The sequence below is a fragment of the Pleurodeles waltl genome, chromosome 8, assembly GCF_031143425.1.
Source record: "Pleurodeles waltl isolate 20211129_DDA chromosome 8, aPleWal1.hap1.20221129, whole genome shotgun sequence".
Taxonomy (NCBI): Eukaryota; Metazoa; Chordata; class Amphibia; order Caudata; family Salamandridae; genus Pleurodeles; species Pleurodeles waltl.
Genome location: NC_090447.1, coordinates 676,484,813 through 676,504,732, shown reverse-complemented (window position 1 = coordinate 676,504,732; position 19,920 = coordinate 676,484,813). Strand labels below are relative to the sequence as shown.

Genomic DNA, 19,920 nt, shown 5'->3' with positions numbered 1-19,920 from the left:
TTTACCTGGTAAAGGTTAGGTGCAAATTTACTTAGTGTGTGGGCACCCTGGCACTAGCCAAGGTGCCCCCACATTGTTCAGGGCAAACTCCCCGGACTTTGTGAGTGCGGGGACACCATTACACGCGTGCACTACACATAGGTCAATACCTATGTGTAGCTTCACAATGGTAACTCCGAATATGGCCATGTAACATGTCTAAGATCATGGAATTGCCCCCTCTATGCCATCCTGGCATTGTTGGCACAATCCCATGATCCCAGTGGCCTGTAGCACAGACCCTGGTACTGCCAAACTGCCTTTTTAGGGGTTTCACTGCAGCTGCTGCTGCTGCCAACCCCTCTGACAGGTTTCTGCCCCCCTGGGATCAAGCCAGGCTTGTCCCAGGATGGCAGAACAAAGGACTTCCTCTGAGAGAGGGTGTTACACCCTCTCCCTTTGGAAAATGGTGTGAAGGCAGGGGAGGAGTAGCCTTCCCCAGCCTCTGGAAATGCTTTCATGGGCACAGATGTGCCCATTTCTGCATAAGCCAGTCTACACCGGTTCAGGGACCCCTTAGCCCTGCTCTGGCGCGAAGCTGGACAAAGGAAAGGGGAGTGACCACTCCCCTGACCTGCACCTCCCCTGGGAGGTGTCCAGAGCTCCTCCAGTGTGCTCCAGACCTCTGCCATCTTGGAAACAGAGGTGCTGCTGGCACACTGGACTGCTCTGAGTGGCCGGTGCCACCAGGTGACGTCAGAGACTCCTTCTGATAGGCTCCTTCAGGTGTTGCTAGCCTATCCTCTCTCCTAGGTAGCCAAACCCTCTTTTCTGGCTATTTAGGGTCTCTGTCTCTGGGGAAACTTGAGATAACGAATGCAAGAGCTCATCAGAGTTCCTCTACATCTCTCTCTTCACCTTCTGCCAAGGAATCGACTGCTGACCGCGCTGGAAGCCTGCAAAACTGCAACAAAGTAGCTAAGACGACTACTGCAACTCTGTAACGCTGATCCTGCCGCCTTCTCGACTGTTTTCCTGGTGGTGCATGCTGTGGGGGTAGTCTGCCTCCTCTCTGTACTAGAAGCTCTGAAGAAATCTCCCGTGGGTCGACAGAATCTTCCCCCTGCAACCGCAGGCACCAAAGAACTGCATTACCGGTCCCTTGGGTCTCCTCTCAGCACGACGAGCGAGGTCCCTTGAATCCAGCAACTCTGTCCAAGTGACTCCCACAGTCCAGTGACTCTTCAGTCCAAGTTTGGTGGAGGTAAGTCCTTGCCTCCCCACGCCAGACTACATTGCTGGGAACCGCGTCTTTTGCAGCTGCTCCGGCTTCTGTGCACTTACGGCGGAAATCCTTTGTGCGCACAGCCAAGCCTGGGTCCACGGCACTCTAACCTGCATTGCACGACTTTCTAAGTTGGTCTCCGGCGACGTGGGACTCCTTTGTGTAACTTCGGGTGAGCACCGTTTCATGCATCCTCGTAGTGCCTGTTTCTGGCACTTCTCCGGGTGCGACCTGCTGCTGAGAGGGCTCCTTGTCTTGCTCGACGTCCCCTCTGTCTCCTGACGCAATTTGCGACATCCCGGTCCCTTCTGGGCCACAGCAGCGTCCAAAAACCCTTACCGCACGATTTGCAGCTAGCAAGGCTTGTTGGCGGTCTTTCGGCGGGAAAACACTTCTGCACGACTCTCCACGGCGTGGGGGGATCCGTCCTCCAAAGGGGAAGTCTCTAGCCCTTGTCGTTCCTGCAGAATCCTAAGTTTCTACTGTCCAGTAGCAGCTTCTTTGCACCCACAGCTGGCATTTCCTGGGCATCTGCCCATCTCCGACTTGCTTGTGACTTTTGGACTTGGTCCCCTTGTTCCACAGGTACCCTCGACTGGAAATCCATCGTTGTTGCATTGCTGGTTTGTGTCTTTCCTGCAGTATTCCCCTATCACAACTTCTTTGTCCTTTGGGGAACTTCAGTGCACTTTGCACTCACTTTTCAGGGTCTTGGGGTGGGCTATTTTTCTAACCCTCACTATTTTCTAATAGTCCCAGCGACCCTCTACAAGGTCACATAGGTTTGGGGTCCATTCGTGGTTGGCATTCCACTTTTGGAGTATATGGTTTGTGTTGCCCCTGTCCCTATGTGTCCCCATTGCATCCTATTGTAACTATACATTGTTTGCACTGTTTTCTAAGACTATACTGCATATTTTTGGTATTGTGTACATATAACTTGTGTATATTTGCTATCCTCATACTGAGGGTACACTCTGAGATACTTTGGCATATTGTCATAAAAATAAAGTACCTTTATTTTTAGTATAACTGTGTATTGTGTTTTCTTATGATATTGTGCAAGTGACACTAGTGGTACTGTAGGAGCTTCACTCGTCTCCTAGTTCAGCCTAAGCTACTCTGCTAAGCTACCATTATCTATCAGCCTATGCTGCTAGACACCCTATACACTAATAAGGGATAACTGGGCCTGGTGCAAGGTGCAAGTACCCCTTGGTACTCACTACAAGCCAGTCCAGCCTCCTACACGCCCATACTGGTTGGCAGCCCCCACCCCCCTATTTTTTTTTTTTTTTTATTCCCTGGCATTTAGTAGGCTTTCTGCCCCATCCTCTCCTCGCCCGGAGTGGATTGGGGGTAAATGCCCCATCTCCCCACCAGTGGGCAGACAATTTTGTCCCCATTTATTTGGGGTGGGGTATGACCATACCCCTATCCTCTTTTTTTTTTTTTTTAATCTTCCCTGATGTCTAGTTGGATTTCTGCCCCCCTTGAGGGCAGATGGGCCTTACAAAAATAGGCCCATCTGCACCCAAGGGGGGCAGAACTGGCCAACAGTTATGTACCTCCCCTTGGGGGAGGGGGGCAACCCACAAAAAAATGAAAACAATATACCCATAGGCGCTTTAGTGGATTCTGCCCCCTTTGGGGGCAGACAGGCCTAAAACAAAATTGCCGATCTGCTCCCAAGGGTGGGAGAAATGTCCAATTGTTATGTGCCCCCTTTGAGGAGTGACCCTTGCCCAAGGGGTCACCCCCCCCACACACAAAAAACAAATGGAAAAAATCCCTGGCGTCTTTGTGGTTTCTGCCCCATTTGGGGGCAGATGGGCCTAAAAAAAAAAAATAGGCAAATCTGCCCCAAAGGGGGGCAGAAATGGCCAAGTTATGTATCCCCTTTGGCGAGCGACCCCTGCCCGAGGGGTGGCCTGCAACAAACAAAAAAAACACACACAGATCCCTGGTGCCTAGCGGGTTTTGCCACCCCCCTCCCCCCCCACCCACGGGAGGGCCGAAACACAGATCCAATATTTTCCCAGAGGAGCGCCCCTTGCCTAAGGGATCGCTCCACTAGATCAACAAAAAAACATCCCTGGTGTCTAGTGGGTGAATTCCTTCTCCATGATCGCGGGACTTGCCCATGATCGTGGAGCAGGAATCCATTCAAAACAGGCACAGGGGGAAAGAAAAAACTCTTTCCTTTCCTCCCATGTCTGTTTTCCCACCCTCAACCCCCCCAGGAGAAGGACTCACCGAAAGGGAATCCTCCCTCCTAGATGGGCAAATGCTTCCAGCGCGTCCCCGGCAGCATCTGATGACGTTGGCACGCTATGAACACGGCTACATCATCAGATCACCAAGGGAGGGGTCGGGTGGCATGGGAAGCGCTTCCCCTGCCATCTCTGACCGGGGTGTGTGGGTGGGTGACGCACGGTGAAGCGCTCGGCTCCCCCCATGGGCTGGGTCCAGGACGAACTGGTCTCATCCTCGGCACAGGAGCACTGTAGCAGAGGACGAGACCAGCTCGTCCGTGGCACCCTAGGGGTTAAGCAAGCCTTGCATTACAAGATTTTAGTCTGGGTACATTAGTTTAGCTGCAGTCATCCCAATTCTGAACACACTTTGCAGGCCTTTGTCATCATTAAATATCATAAAACGTGAAGAAGACAAGATTGCCCACACCTACACTTCTCAGGAGCAAACAGATACTCTAAAGAATGAGTCCCTGCACTTCTGTATTTCCATTTAAAGCACTGGTCCCTAAGAAAACGAAGAGTGTGATGCTCCTGTCCATGTTGCACCCTTGGAGTGCTTCAAAGAGGCCATGAGAATATTTTATTAATGAAAAGTCAATGTATTGTTTGTTTTCCTCAGGTAAACAAGCTAACGGGCCCGACATGCAGGAGACTCCCGATTTTAGAAACCGAAAATGGCTTTACTGTATCTGTCTTACACCTGAGGTACTGGGTTTTTCAGAACCGGTACTGATCCGGTAACCCAGCGGTGCCAGGGTACACCCAAAGACCTCGGGTACCTTCCTGATTCAGACCACAGAAACTCAGAGTCTTCTAGGTGAAGTCAAAGATCGAATTTATTGGCTGCAGCCAAGTAACAAGCGTCCTAGAAGTACAACAGCACGGTTTGTATGTTCTCAGGAGACTGTTCCCCAATGCAAAGTCAGGTTTCCTTATATACAGTTTTTTAAGCTTCAGGCAAACATTCTTGACATTTTGGTTGGTCATTCACATGTTTTCACTACAAAGGAAAAAACAGTGTCATGATGAAACCTCATATTTCATGTCATCCAACCCATAATAAATTACCCGGCAAGGCCTAGTATTTTACATCAGATAAGTGTGGACCCCCAATAAAAACGGGCACCTCCCCCTCGTAAAGTAAGAAGAAGAAAAGAGCAGGTGCAGGTGTGAGCAAGATTAGGCAGGGTGTGTGAGCGATAATAAGGGTTTTATGGCATGGTGTGCCTTGATGCTATCTGATTCGGCCACTGGGAGAGGGACTGACCAAACAGGTTTGGCCTGAGGCAATGGTTCCAGCTTGCCCAGGTCAGAGAAAAGTCAATCAAGGTGTACGTGTCCTTGGAATCAAATCTGACTGTATTATAAGCCTATGTGAGGGCAACTTTTAAAAATGGCTGCCATGTATAAAATGGGAGCCACGAGTGCAGGACGAAAATGGCGATTTCGAGGTGAAAATGCTGCTGGAATTGAGCGAAAATGCTCATGCTTAGTGTACTAGTCATTATCGGTCTTTTGATACTAAAATCGTACTGCTGTGGTAAAGTAAATTACATGGGTCCAGAATTTTTAGAACCACAAACCCTCCTTTTGCCGTTACATAGGCAATAAACCTATTCTCATGCTAATCTGAGTCCAGGTCTATGTTTATAAGGCCATGGAGATGTTGCTGGAGCAAAATTCTAGTACTTGGTAACTCTCTCTGGACAGGTCTCCTCGAACATGAAGTAGCACAAAAGGCCACATATGGCAGGACAAAATAAGGAATACCTCTATCTGCAGTAGGTGGCATAAGATCACACACCCAACAATTAGTGATGTTCACTACTAACTAGTGTTGATGCAGAAGCTGTACAAAAGAATTGCTTACGAATTCTGATCTTCTAACCTGCTCATGTACAGGAAAAGGGTGAAAAGAGTGCAAAGAAACAATAGTAGGAAAAGACATAGGTTGGGAAGTGGGTGCAGAAGTCAATTGAGTAGAGAAAAACAATCCCACCCATAAATGACAACGTCATGTTTAAAAGACACTAGAAAACACGTTATTAAGAACATATAGACAACGGGAGAAAGTAGTGACCACTATTACAAATGAAATAATAATTTTTCACAACCCTAACCAAAAAGCAAATCCTAAAATTATCTAGTAACATTTTTAGGACTCCTCTGCATTTCAGTAATTTTTGTATGTTCAGGTGGAACAGTGGTGACTCTCATCAATGCTCTAAGGTGAAAAGGGGGTACTCTTTCCACAGAAAATGGACTTTATTCTGCTTTTACTAAACAGAATAGTACTTTAAAACAATGCCAGCAAAACAATCAGTCTCCTAACACCTAGTCTATACAATCACACGGAAACCTCTTGTGAAACCAACTATGCCCAGAGTCCGTTCAAAAAGCCTCTCTGGCAGGCTTCTATTGTCCATCAAATTTTCTTTTGTTGTTTTCTTTCGCATGGGCCTCTCAATTCAGGCCTCTTCGTGAGAAAAGTACTGCTTAGTTGGAGTGCCCTCCTGGCAAACACCCACAGCTCACTCGAAAGTCTCAATGTCTTAAAGCAATGCACCAGTGTCTCTCCTCTGTGGCAGACACTACAAACAATGTGCTCTTCATTGATCAAGGGCACAAATCATCTCGTGCAGACCCAAGCACCATTAATTGGGAAATAGCTCAAGCTCAGCAGCACTTTCAGACTCCAACACTCATTATTTAGTGTCAGAGGACGCTCAAGCTGCTCTTTCATGGGCACCACAATATAGTGCCTTTTTCCAAACTTGAAATCTCCGGTGCACTGCCCTTCTTCCGTTGGAGCAAAGAAAAGGGGGGGGGGTGGCCAAAACTCAGGCCAAGGGGCTCAACGGATTGCACACTGTCAGAGGTTACCAGCACATGACAGGTAGAGAAATGAAACCTCAAAACAGCTCTGCTATCAACAACAGGAATCCTTCTCTTTAGCTCTTTTACACTGAAACTTTGGTTTTGTGATGTCCAACGCCGTCTGATGGAGCAAGTACGATACCATGCGCTGGTGATCGCTGTCCAGCTTTGCTACTTTCTGGGTGCTGAGACTGTAGGGCCAAGACGTCCGTCTTTCATCTGTAGCTGTCACTGATGGGAATTAGGCTTAAATCAATGTCCTGCAGGTTATTATGACTTGATACCCGTAGAATCTAGTGACGTAGGAAATGTGCCACAGTTGTTAGTTTCCTTCAATTTAGTAAAAAAACAGTTCATGGTTTTTAGCAAGGGGACTGCAAGCAGGTGGTCTGCAATCTTCAAAGGAGTAGCCATACACCATGGGCATAAAATACAAAGACAAAGGCAGAAGGGCAAAACAGGGTCTCTAGCATCTTTAATTGGGTTCTCTCCATTATTCTCTGCCATCTATAGCTACATGAGAATTCTATCTGAATGGATTTCCTCACACAGTGGCATTGTCTAATGGGGTAAACACATATTTTCCTCAATGATTAAGTCTAGGTGTTCCTCCTTACCTTAGAACATCTCAATAGAGAAATCACATGATACCGATTATCAGGGACATGTAGAAACCTTCCTTTAAAAACTGTGCATCAGGTGCACTATGCAATACACAGGCTAATAGTCAAATGTGCAAACAAAAAGACAAGAACTAGAGGGTCCTGATATTTGCATGATTAGGACACATCTGATCCCACCAAAAATTAAAGTAGCAGGAACAGAAGGGAACCGAAAACCAAATTAAAATAGACATTGAAAATTCGTCATGTTCAAAAAGGTAAACATAAGATATCTCCTATTGAAATGGAAAACTTGTCTTACTATAATATTGAGTCAGTTAACTAGTCTATTGCTACCCTGACAGTCAGGCTGGAAAACATTGAAGCAGGCCTAAGGCAAATTCTTGAAAACCAGTCTGGTCATACCAAAGGGAATTATACATAACATGGGGGTCCCTGGTACATCACTGCAGTCTGGAAATGTGAACCTGAACAATACATCAATAATAATAAAAGGGCTGACTGGTGAAAGAAATTCGAAAAAGAGAAATGGGACTAGGACATAGCTAAAATCTCAATAACTAAGCATGATGCGACATTGGTCAGGGGAAGTAACAAAAGAAAAAAATCTATAGGAAGAACAAAAAAAAAATTATTTGGGTGATAGTCAGGCATGTGACACAACACCGAGAGTACGGGTGATACACAAAGGCCAAAGTTACACAAATTTTAACTCTACCGTTGGCGACTACACCATATACGGTACTCCTAGCTAATGTTTCAGTTCCTTCTTCAGGAAAAAATGAAAACCTGGTTTTCTTTTAAGGAACGAAAGCCATATGCTACTTAGGAAACAGAACATCATTAACTAATGTAATATAGAAATTAGGCCACCTTGAGTCACAGATCTATAATTTCATCCTTAGGTCCAATCAAGGCTACATAAATGTAGGGCTGCCTGTTCCTTTAAGGGAAGGGGCAGTAACGTGACTAACTGCAGGTGACACACTTTGATCCTGTATATCTCTTTTTATTTTCCTTCAATACCATTATAGCCAAATAGACATGCACTGATGAAGTGTTGTCTTCTTATGTTCACAGCATGAAATATCATTATCTGTGGAATTTAGTAACCAGAACAAGTTCAACCAACTGTTGCGTAGCGATGGGCATCGTCATGACCATCCCCTCACAACACAGGGGAGCTTGTAATAGTATCAAAAGCAGCAACAAACATGCAAAAAACAAATCAAAAATAATAAAAACGCACAAAACGTCAAGCCATCAGATATACTTGCTGTGTATCAAGCACAAAAAGCATAGACAAAACAATAGCATGTGTGAATAAGCGGTGACACACAACACCATGTCATGTACTTTATGCACTGTAAACCTGCAGCCCAAAACCCAATATTTGGGCCTGTTTAATTTGTCAGGTTTAAAATCCTTACCCTCCTTTTGACAGTAGATCACCAGGCAATGGAAATCTGCTGTCAAATATAACTTTACTGTTTCTCTTCTAACATACAGGACCAGCAAGAACAATTCATGATAGGACCAAATACATGAAAATAAATTTCCATTACTTAACTGTTACCCTCTTGTCAGTTACTTCGCAACATCAAGCCACCTTAGTTTTACCTTTCTAAAAGTAAAGATTGTTACACTGACACTCCATATTAATTTGGCACCTACAATTTCCACTGTAAAAAATAAGTCTTAATTGGCAAATCGTTCTCATTAAGGCATGTAGCCTTCAAAATTTTAGAAAAGGGCTGCATCTTATTTTCTGTCTAAGACTTAATGCAACACTTCGTTTTCTGTCAAATAAAAGCAACTAGCAGGCATCATTTTATTTTTTTAGAGCGGAGACACAAATGTATCAGTTCTGCAGAGCATTTAACATGATGTTGGGACTTTCGAAGAAACCCTTTTTTTTTATATTTTCCTTTTGGAATTAAGTTCTTTAATTGTATTGATGTTCTTCTGGAGAAACCAGAAATCCCACTTTTAGAGGCCCATAGGGTTATTCTGCATTTCACAGAGACAAGGCCCTAATTAAAAAGGTTACAAGTGTCAACATGACAGCCTCCTCCATTGTTTATGGGAAAACTAAAGATAGCATCTCAGCAGCATGACTTGAGCCAGCCTCTGTAGCTCTCCTAGCTTCTGCCACTCTGAATCTGTCAAAGACAGTAGGACTTCCTATTTTCCTTCTAACCTGCAATAATTCACTCTATTTAAAAAAAATATTTTTTCCTTTTTAGGCGCTAAAAAAAATTATCTCTATTTCCAGATTATTAAACTACATTTACTGTGAATAATTCACAAACCTTAATAACACACATACCAGTTGTTAGAATAAACGCTTGTTGCAATCCCATGCAATGGTACATATTTCATCAACCTCGAATGAATGAACGTCTCAGTAGGCCCAGCTGAAGTTAGAACCTTCAACCTTGATATTAAAACAAGCCTTTGTACTGGCACATTGACTCATTGAATCATAAGAAGGCACAACCTGCAAATATATATCAAACCTAAATGTATGTATTTACTGAAGCCTGAGACACTTTAAAAAGTACTCTGAATGAAAGAAAATGCAGTTTAAACAGTGCTTTTGCCCAAAATCGACTTTGATATTTTAGGCATTAAAAAATCAATATCCTACAATTTTCTTGCATAATATGCATTACCAGAATGTCTATTACATAATCCATGAGTCAGCCATTGAAAATATTAACTTATACTTTATAGAAATGAGCTTGTTTGCTCCTGCGCCAAGGGAAAATTGCACATACAAATGTCATTTTAGCGGTGCAACATAACTTAAATTAAATTTTAATGTTAGGAGGTCATAGTATAGGTATTAAGCTTCATAAATATTAAAAAACGATTTTGAAGGGCACTTATTTTTTAAATAATTTTTCCATAATTAATAATTTTCTTTAAAAAAAAAAAAAACCAATTATTCTTTTTTTGGTGATAATTCCACATATAAAAGCAAGCTGCATCCCTTGCCTATTATTTGGGATACATTAACTCACAAGCCTAAGCGCATAAGCCTAACTTGAAATGCGTCACATTTTTGCGCCACTTTCATTTAAAAGGAAGGTTATGCAAAATTCCACCCAGGTTTAACTGAGAAAGTGCTGGCTGAATTGAACATTCCTATCAAATATACTGCAGCTGAAAAGTTTGTCTGTGAACATCTAATACAATGCATCTAAGAAAAATGCTGTAAATGTATTTATTTATTTTTTTGCAAAAATAGATAATTTCGTTTTTTTGGGGCCCTATTTATATCTATTGAATGTGTTTCTAATTTATTAAGCATTTAACGACAGTTTTGTATATGTGCACAATTGCTCATTCTATAAATTAAAGAGCAACATATAGCTATGTTAGCACATCACATGGTTCATTTCTGGATTTTTTCTAAGTTTCTACTTAATATTAATTAACCAACATTGTACTTAACAAACTGTAAACATCAAGAAGACCCACAAACACACATTGAGCTCATTTCAGATATAAACAGAAAACACTCAGTACACACAATACAGCGCGCTTTAGCCATTTTTCATAAATAGCGCCGTCGCAATTTACTTACAGAACCGTTTGCAGATCCTAGTTGTAAGTCATATTTACAAGAAAAAAAGAAAACTTTTCTCAATTATTTCCAAGAATAGCGGACCCATACTTTATTATACGTGATGGGGCCTACTCCGTGCTTCACATATAGTTCATAGGTTGGAGTTCCAATCGGAGGAACCGGACATGAGTCCTCCAACCGGGAGTCCCTTTTACAACCAAGACAAAACAAATTTCCAAGTCTGCTAAGACCAGGCATCTTCGCTCACTAGTCTAGCTTCAAACTTCAAAGGATTATCGTTTACGATAGTCTCGTGAATACACGAGTCCTTCGGCTTTGGTACTTGCACGTTCCAAATCAAAGTGATCCCGAAGGGATACCAAACCAAATGTCCAACTAAGGACCAAACCAAGTGTCCAACTAAGGACTGGGAGACGCTCCACTTATACTTAACTGAAAATATCGATGATGTCACCAGAAGACTCGTCTTATCGTTTCGCTCTACCAAACATCAAGGGTCCAAATCAGGGCGATAGCCAGGGCAGCAGTCCTTCGTAGCCGTCGGGAAGCGGGGAACCTTGCAGCAAAGACTTTCGGACCACGTCGACATGCAGGGGTCGATGAAGTGGCGGCCTTCCTCCAGAATTTTCACACAAAGCTCCCCACGGACCTCAGGCTTGGACCGATACCGCTGGTATCGCCCCACGTTGGGCACCAACTGAGGTACTGGGTTTTTCAGAACCGGTACTGATCCGGTAACCCAGCGGTGCCAGGGTACACCCAAAGACCTCGGGTACTTTCCTGATTCAGACCACAGAAACTCAGAGTCTTCTAGGTGAAGTCAAAGATCGAATTTATTGGCTGCAGCCAAGTAACAAGCGTCCTAGAAGTACAACAGCACGGTTTGTATGTTCTCAGGAGACTGTTCGCCAATGCAAAGTCAGGTTTCCTTATATACAGTTTTTTAAGCTTCAGGCAAACATTCTTGACATTTTGGTTGGTCATTCACATGTTTTCACTACAAAGGAAAAAACAGTGTCATGATGAAACCTCATATTTCATGTCATCCAACCCATAATAAATTACCCGGCAAGGCCTAGTATTTTACATCAGATAAGTGTGGACCCCCAATAAAAACGGGCACCTCCCCCTCGTAAAGTAAGAAGAAGAAAAGAGCAGGTGCAGGTGTGAGCAAGATTAGGCAGGGTGTGTGAGCGATAATAAGGGTTTTATGGCATGGTTTGCCTTGATGCTATCTGATTCAGCCACTGGGAGAGGGACTGACCAAACAGGTTTGGCCTGAGGCAATGGTTCCAGCTTGCCCAGGTCAGAGAAAAGTCAATCAAGGTGTACGTGTCCTTGGAATCAAATCTGACTGTATTATAAGCCTATGTGAGGGCAACTTTTAAAAATGGCTGCCGTGTATAAAATGGGAGCCACGAGTGCAGGACGAAAATGGCGATTTCGAGGTGAAAATGCTGCTGGAATTGAGCGAAAATGCTCATGCTTAGTGTACTAGTCATTATCGGTCTTTTGATACTAAAATCGTACTGCTGTGGCAAAGTAAATTACATGGGTCCAGAATTTTTAGAACCACACACCTCTGCTGCAATATGTCAATGAGAAAAATGCATTCTCCTGATTTTGTTTTCAAAATCTTCCACTTTTCTTATGTAAAATGTTGGCATGCATTCTCTTATTTGTTTTTTTTCCATCCCTTTTTATTCCTACACCGTTTCATGTTTTTTATCTTTGTTTTCCATATTTTTTTTTCATTTGGTATTAAGGTCTTCTCATATTTTTTCTTGTTACCTATTTATTTTACATTTTATCTAGCTAGATTTTTCATCCTCCCTCGAGTTTGTCATTGCCCGTGATCACTGCTGATGGCATGATAAACAAGCCAGGCCTGTTCAGCGCTTTCCAGAGAGCCTGACAGGCGCTCTATACATTTGACAGGTGTATTTATTTTGTAACAGTAGCTGCGCTCTGGGCATGGCTGCTTCTGTCTGACCAGACCAAGGTAGAGCTGAGGTGCCTCTCTCCTTGAGTGGGTAGAAGAAGCGTGTGACTGTTGCCAGATTTTGACACCTGTCTCAAGCCCAATGCTGTCCAAATTCAGCCCAACGCAGACCAGTTTCAGCCAAAAACCAGCCCAAAGTTCCAACCTTCAGTTTATGCAAGAACAACCTCCAGGAAACATTTTAAGCACATTTCTAATTTCTATTAAATATGTGTATAGTAGGAGGAGGTTCAATGGGCACCTAGGCACTTCTATACTCATGTTCCAATTCTAACAGTAGCTACTGATTTTAACGATCAGTCCCCATTACGAACAAAATATTACTTCGGTCACAATAAATTCAAACCTGGGAGATGATGTGGCGTAATGGCCAGAGCTGCCAACTTTGGAGATTTGGTAACAGGTTCAGGTGTCGGCGTCACATAAACATCCTATGTTTGCGGGCAAATCACTTACTCTCCTCATTCCTACCCAAAAATGATCTAGATTTCAATGACCTAGATTTCAATGCAATTGAGGGAAACGGGGGCTTATTTACAGGACCCTTTTGCTGCTGGTGCATCACATTTCATGACGCACTGGCGGCACAGAGTGCACACCCATATATACAAGGCCACCTTGCATGGCTTTTCATGGCCTCTTAGATATGATGTAAAGCAACGCAGCCCAAGTCGCTGCATTGCCTTACACTGCGTCATGGAGGCAGGTTTTCCCACAAAACACCCGTAGGTTTTGCGCATTTCCAGATTTACAAGGATCTGTAAATGTGAGAATGCGTCAAAACTGTATACCTTCCCAGAGGAAGTGTAATAATCTTTATTTCTCCTTGTTTTTTCCTCTTTCTATGTGTGCTATGTTCTGCAGCACAAACAGAACGAGGAAAAAGCCTCCATGGATTGTTTTTGTGCAGGAAGGTGTCCCTTCTTGCACAGAAACAATCCTGCCAACAATGCAGACACCCTTGCACTATGGTGCAAGGATGCTATGATTTGGAGGAAGGTTTTTGACTTTGTTCAAATTCTTCATGTAAGGGTTATGCAAGTGCCATATGAAACTCAGATCTGTAGAAGTAATGACAGTAATGATGAAAATAGCACCTACTAATTTTCTTTTATAACTGTAGTCCTCATGTCAGAATAAAAGTATGTAGGGTGTCAGAGTAGTTTCCATCGCAAACATATTACTGTCCAAAAGAACTGCTGACAGTGTTATATTAGGACAAAACGATCTCTGCAACAAAAAAAGTGATCCACTGAGTGATCTACATAGAATACTATAGTGGAGGACAAACCAAAAAACATAACAGTGTGAGCCAAGCCAGAGGCTAGCCAAGGGTCGTCTCTGGCTTCAAGAGACCATACTCAAGTCAAGTCAAGAACATATTTGGAATGCACATCCTGCAATAAAAAGTGAGTTAAAAGATAAGACATCTTTACAAGTCAAAAGAGTGTATTTTTAACACATGGAAGCATTTCACCTTAGCACATCAAATTATACCACCCGACTGAGAAGTATTTATTACAAGTGAGAGTTTTTAAACATAAATTGAAGAGCACTTCTGCCCCTTCCATGATGACAATGCGATTGGTGTACTAAGAGGCAATTCAGGTGTCATGTACCCTAAATGTGGACTACATTCTTAATCTAGATGGTAAAACCATATAGGCTATTAAATCAAACACAAGAAAGGTTTTGTAGTGCGTGCATTTTGCACTAAACTTATTTAAAGATGTTCTCACACGCGACAAACAAAAAAGGAGGCAGGCTGAAATGGTGTTTGCCTAAGATCACGCAATTTTGTTCAAGCAGGGAAACTGACATTAAACCCACATTTCCAATTTCAGACTGTCTAACTCAGCCACTAGCTGGCATCTCTTTGTAACAGCAAATGTTAACACTTTGCTATTAACTCGTGGAGAACATTAGAATCCTCCATTTTATGTAGGACAGTTTTACATGGCACAAACCATGCCTCAGGACAAGTGCTTCACAATAAACGGACACTAAATTACAAAATAGATCTCTCCAACAGGATAAATAACTAACTTGAAAACTGTTGGGTATACAAGGACTTGCAGGCTCAGGCTGCTGGGCATGCCAACCACCTTTGATTCCACTCACGGCCTCCCCTCGCAATGCCTGGACCATGTCCACGGGCGCTAATTCCAGGGCAATTTGCAACGCTCATCTTAAATCTAGTGACAGCGTCACTTGTGCTCAGCAAATCACGAGAGCAAACCAAGGCTGGTGGTCTGCAAACTCTGATTGGCTGCTATGATGATAGTGAAGCTCACACTGCCCAGTGAGTGACTGCTCTGCATCATAACGAGCTAAGGACAGGAGTTCAGCTGACATTGCTGAGGCACCGCCCCAGCTTCATTAAATGCGCACAATATACTAATATTCGCCCCAAAAAAATAGCCACCCGCCATTTGTTTTTTTTTCTCGCACAAATGGGAAAATTTCTCCGATTTGTACAAGAAATAGCCCAATCTGGCAACAACGTGTCTGAGCTGGTCAATAAGGCAGAGCTCAAATACTGCCGAGGAGCCGGGAATACACGATCCCAAGAGCCTCTGCGACTACATCACCGGAAACACTCCCAAAAACACAAACACTAGAACGTTCATATACAACGCTCTATGGCTCCCCGGGGGCATTAAGTAGAGATAGCTCAAACATTAAAGCTCAGAGCATTTTAACATATAGCAACAGTTTGTAACACTCCTACAAATAATGAACGGCAATATAAATTGATGTTCTAACTTAATTAGTACGATTTATCAATAGTAAACCCGCCTTCTCAGGCATGGAATCATCTGTACATCAGATGTCGGGGTTGACGTCATGTCCGCTGCTAAATTGCCATCCTCAACCCCCCCCCCCCTCATTTCTCCCACACGGACCTTCGTGTAGAGTTCCTTCTTCCTGCCTCTGGCCTAAAAAAAAAGTATAAACTCCTCTTGCTGCTCCGTTATTGCCTGAAAAAATAAACTACAAGTTATGTCCAGCGAGGAGAGCTACCTGGCTATCTTGCGTTACTTGACGGACCACAAACAGCCGTATGCGCCTGGTACCACTGGTAATGCCAAACGTAAAATACGCAAGGCGGCGGCTTGCTACGTTGCCCGGGGTGACACACTCTATTATCAGCGACGCCTACGGGGACGTCAGCGGTTCTGCGAGTTGGAGGTGGTGCTGCCGCGTGAGCGCCGCTTGAGCCTCATCTGTGCAGCCCACCGACCCGTATCGGGAGCCCGACATCGAACTCGCCTGCAAACCTGGCAGCACCTTTCCCAGCGATATTGGTGGAGAGGTACGTACGGTAAGATGAAGGTTTCTTCATCACACTTCATCTCTGCTATAGTGTTAAAGACTCGCGCTTTAACGGGTTTTTATAGATGGTTAATGGTATAGCAGTTTTTGAGATGGTACACCCTTCTGTAGTAGAGAGTACTACGAATGCCAGCCTACCATAAAAGTAATACTGAAACTGCAGATATAAAATGTTACAAGTCCTAAAATAAATAAACAACAAAAGGGGTGGACAAACCAAGTAAGGCAGTGGTAGAAGGAAATCTGTTAATAAAATAAGACCGATCAATTTGACACAATAATATAGGTTTAATCGATTTTCAGCTGGGAACAACAGGCAATCTCAACATAGAGGCCATGACTGAAGTTCAAAGTTCTAGTTCACAAGCAGTGGTATTTATTCTGTAAAAAACGCAAAAAACTATGGTTACAAGTTCATCATTGACGTAAGCAAGAACAAGCAGAACAGAGAAGATAATAGGGGAGGGAGACCTTTTGACAAGAGCACATGCACGATTACTGGTCACCTCATGGGTGGGTAAGTAACATTGATGTAATTCAGCATCTCTATCTTTCCTGAACAACAAGTGATTATATTTTACGTGATGCTCACGGTAGCCCTGCCTTGTGCTAATGCTTATCTGACCCTTACACAGTTCCCCTCACTAAGATATGAATGACTTGTGGTTTTTAGGACCCTTGTGCTAAAGCAGGATACACCCTTTTGTTCTACCCTTTTCGTGCTAAGTGAACACTTTTTGAAAGCAACAGTTGGTGCAGCTTTAAAGAAAAACTCTCATTCTAATGTGGCTTGGGCCTCTTGTGTGTTTCAGCACAGCTAACTTAACAATGCAGCATGTGTATAAGATTCCTAAGTAATAAGTGTTTGTTTGTCCTAAATATGGGCCTGCCTTTTCTATTGAACCCACAGTCTGTCTTTTTTTAGCATGTCATGTATTAAGCATTTCACTACTTACATTAGTTTACAACCATCCCTAGCCTAAAATGTTTGTATTGGGATTTGGGAACTTATGTTTGTATGTGATGTGTTCCTATTCTTCCTACATCATTCCCCCCTCTAGTTGATTATTCAACTACTTTTCCTACCTTCCCATCTAATGATGAAACTAGGGGAATCACCACATACCCACTACTCTGTCCCTCCCAATTTAGCTGTCATCCTTTTGCAGCATGCAATTATTACCTGAAAAATAAGACACATCAAGAGCATCAACACGATCAAAGGCAACAAGGCCTTGAACAACCCCGACATCCAGGACGGTACCCTTTCGATCCAGCCCTGGAACCACCCACATCGATCATTTTCTTTTGTGGATCATGCAATGTCTTAATGGCCTGAGTTAGTGTCCCATTGTCCGCATCATTGGCCGGCACATAAGTACAACAGGCCGATCCAATCTTCTTACACACACCCCTCCTTCCATGGCCGTCATTAAATCAAGTACATATCTGTGTTGCATTACCATAAGCCTAAGGGCTCGGAGTTCTTCCTTGATAGCATTGAACCCATCTTCGGTTGCATTTATGGTCTTCATCAATTCAAAGTGTATGATCTGCAGCCAGCGTGCAGTTGCTTTCGCCTGAATAAATGGTAGGATGCTACCAAAAAAGATTTGGGCATCACTAAATATTCTATGTTCCTGTGGAACGTCTTTCCACACTTCAGTACCAAAAAACTCAGCAGCTCGTTTTGTCCGGTAATGGTGAAGCAAGGTTGTTGGACGGCTCATGGGATGGTCCTGTAGCAGAGAGATGTCCACACCTGGTATCACCAGGGAGGGGGTATGCAAAGTCACTAGGGAGCAGAGGCCATTCCAGTTTGTGGGTAGCTGCATGTGGAGCCGGGCCCCACACATCCAGTAATTATCCATCAGGCTGGAGGTGCTGCCCTACACATCAGCGTTGTAGGTGGTGATGTTGAAGTTATTTCCCACCTTCACTGTCCCATTCCCTCTGAAACAAAGAGAAAACTGTGTTAATTTCATTGCTATTCTATGGTGTATGGTAGTTCCTGTCCATGTATATCTCTGTATGTTCGCATCCCATATTTCCTGACATTGGCCTATTATCTTATTAAAACTTAGTGGACCTTGTGTCTCAGTGCCATTCCATAATGATATTGCTCTACATATGACTTTGGCCTCGGTATGCCATTTGTCATAGGCAAATACTGACCCTGTGATACTAAGAACTGGCCTGCCTGCGCAATCAGGGGGCAGGGGTTTAGATAAATAGTTACTACATTCAGATGATGGGTAAGAGCTTCCAAAAATACCTTGCTGTAATACCCCTTTTTCCCAATCTGGGTGAGACCTTTTTTGCCCTGCTTTCTTAATTTTTGATATCTCTTCCATTATCTCTTGTTTTCCTGTCAAGACTTGTAGGACTTCTGGGGTGGTGTCAAATCTAGCTGTGTTAACTAGTGCAGTAACAAGACTAACGTGAGTTGGTTGTAGCTGTGCTCTCATTCTGCATAAAAAATAGGTGCCGGAGACAATGTGTAATGGTTGGGGATACCTCTTTTGGGAGATGCAATCTATCTACTCCAACAGCATGGGGGATGAGAGAGCATACATAACAACTGGTGTTGGACGTGGATGTGCCTATACTATGCATGTGCTCATACCACATATTATGAAACAAAGCAGTATGGAGAGGGTGATTGTCAATATCATTATCAACAGTTCTACGCATGCGTGTAATAATTAATAAAGGATCAAAAAAATAAAAATATCCAAGAGCTAAAAACATCAATATCAGTGCACCGAGGAGGAAAAACAAACATAAAATTCATATCTGGAAAGAAGAATTGTCTAATATTTTAGTTTTAGAGGGAGGCTTTACTCCAGTTGATTCTCCTGATCTCCCCCCTCTTTTTCCTGCTCGGTGTCCAAAGGGATGGATGGCATGGTTGGGGCCAGGCGGATATCTTGGAGGTGGAACCATGGTTTGTGGCCTTGGAATTTCACTGCTGTAGTCGTGCTGTCTGTCACTGGGAAGGGGCCATTGAATTTGCAGTCCTTCCACTTTCTGACAAAATTGCGAATATATACTAAAGTTCCCAAAGTCAATGGTATTTGTTGATCCTTTACAGGAGATGCGTGGGTGCGCTTCTTGGCTGCACGTGTAACCTGTTTAGAGAAGAACTTTGCAACTTTGGTTAGCTCAGACATGTATTCATTCATTTCAGTTTGTACAACTTCAGGTGCACTTTCAGTCTCCAACTTATGTCTAGTTGATGGCACAAATGTGCTCATTGTTCTACCTGTCACTATTTGATGAGGAGTCAAATGGTGATCTGATCCTGTGGTATTTCTCAAAGCAAAGAGTGCCACAGGGAGACAGCATAACCATTTTTTCTTCAATGTCACACATAGTTTACTTATTTTGTTCTTGAGGAGGCCATTAAGGCACTCCACAATTCCATTGCTTTGCGGATGATAAGCTGAGGACAATTTATGTGTTATTCCTAACAAGGTGGTGAGGTGAGAAAATATATTATTGACGAAGTGGGTGCCATTGTCGGATCTGATCCCCTCAGGGACACCCCACCGCGGTATTACCTCACAGATCAAAAAATTAGCAGCAGACTTGGCATCATAGTGCACACAAGGTCCTGCTTCCATCCACCTTGAAAATGGGATGACTACAACTATAAGATAGCGATAATGATTGCATCTGTCAATCATATCATTGTAATCAATGTGCAGTTCCTTAAAGGGACCTTGTGGGCGAGGTATTGTGGAAGCTATTACCTTAGAGGTGGGACTTGGTGAATAATACTGGCACACTATGCAGGTGTGTATGTACATTGTAATCATCTCATGTAAGTTAGGGACAAACCAATCCTGACGTATTTGGAGGGACATATTGTCTCTAGCAGTATGTAAAGGAAGATGTAGCTGGTTTAGAGCTATCAGTAGCAATGCTTGGGGCATAACAGGCTTCCCTGTTGACATTTGTCT

The 19,920-nt window shown here is 43.3% G+C and overlaps 1 protein-coding gene across 3 annotated transcripts in view; it reads left to right on the top strand.

The window, feature by feature from the left end:
• The first annotated feature begins 15,478 nt into the window (after positions 1-15,478).
• Positions 15,479-19,920, top strand: part of ZBTB11 (zinc finger and BTB domain containing 11) — a 1,413,389-nt gene continuing 1,408,947 nt past the window's right edge. For 2 of the 3 annotated variants that reach the window (XM_069204796.1, XM_069204795.1), the window contains exon 1: positions 15,504-15,935. In XM_069204796.1, the coding sequence (XP_069060897.1) occupies positions 15,623-15,935 (313 nt within the window). In that variant the 5' untranslated portion in view covers positions 15,504-15,622. Of the gene's footprint in view, positions 15,936-19,920 lie in introns of all 3 variants that reach the window. The other variant, XM_069204794.1, reaches the window with a different exon arrangement.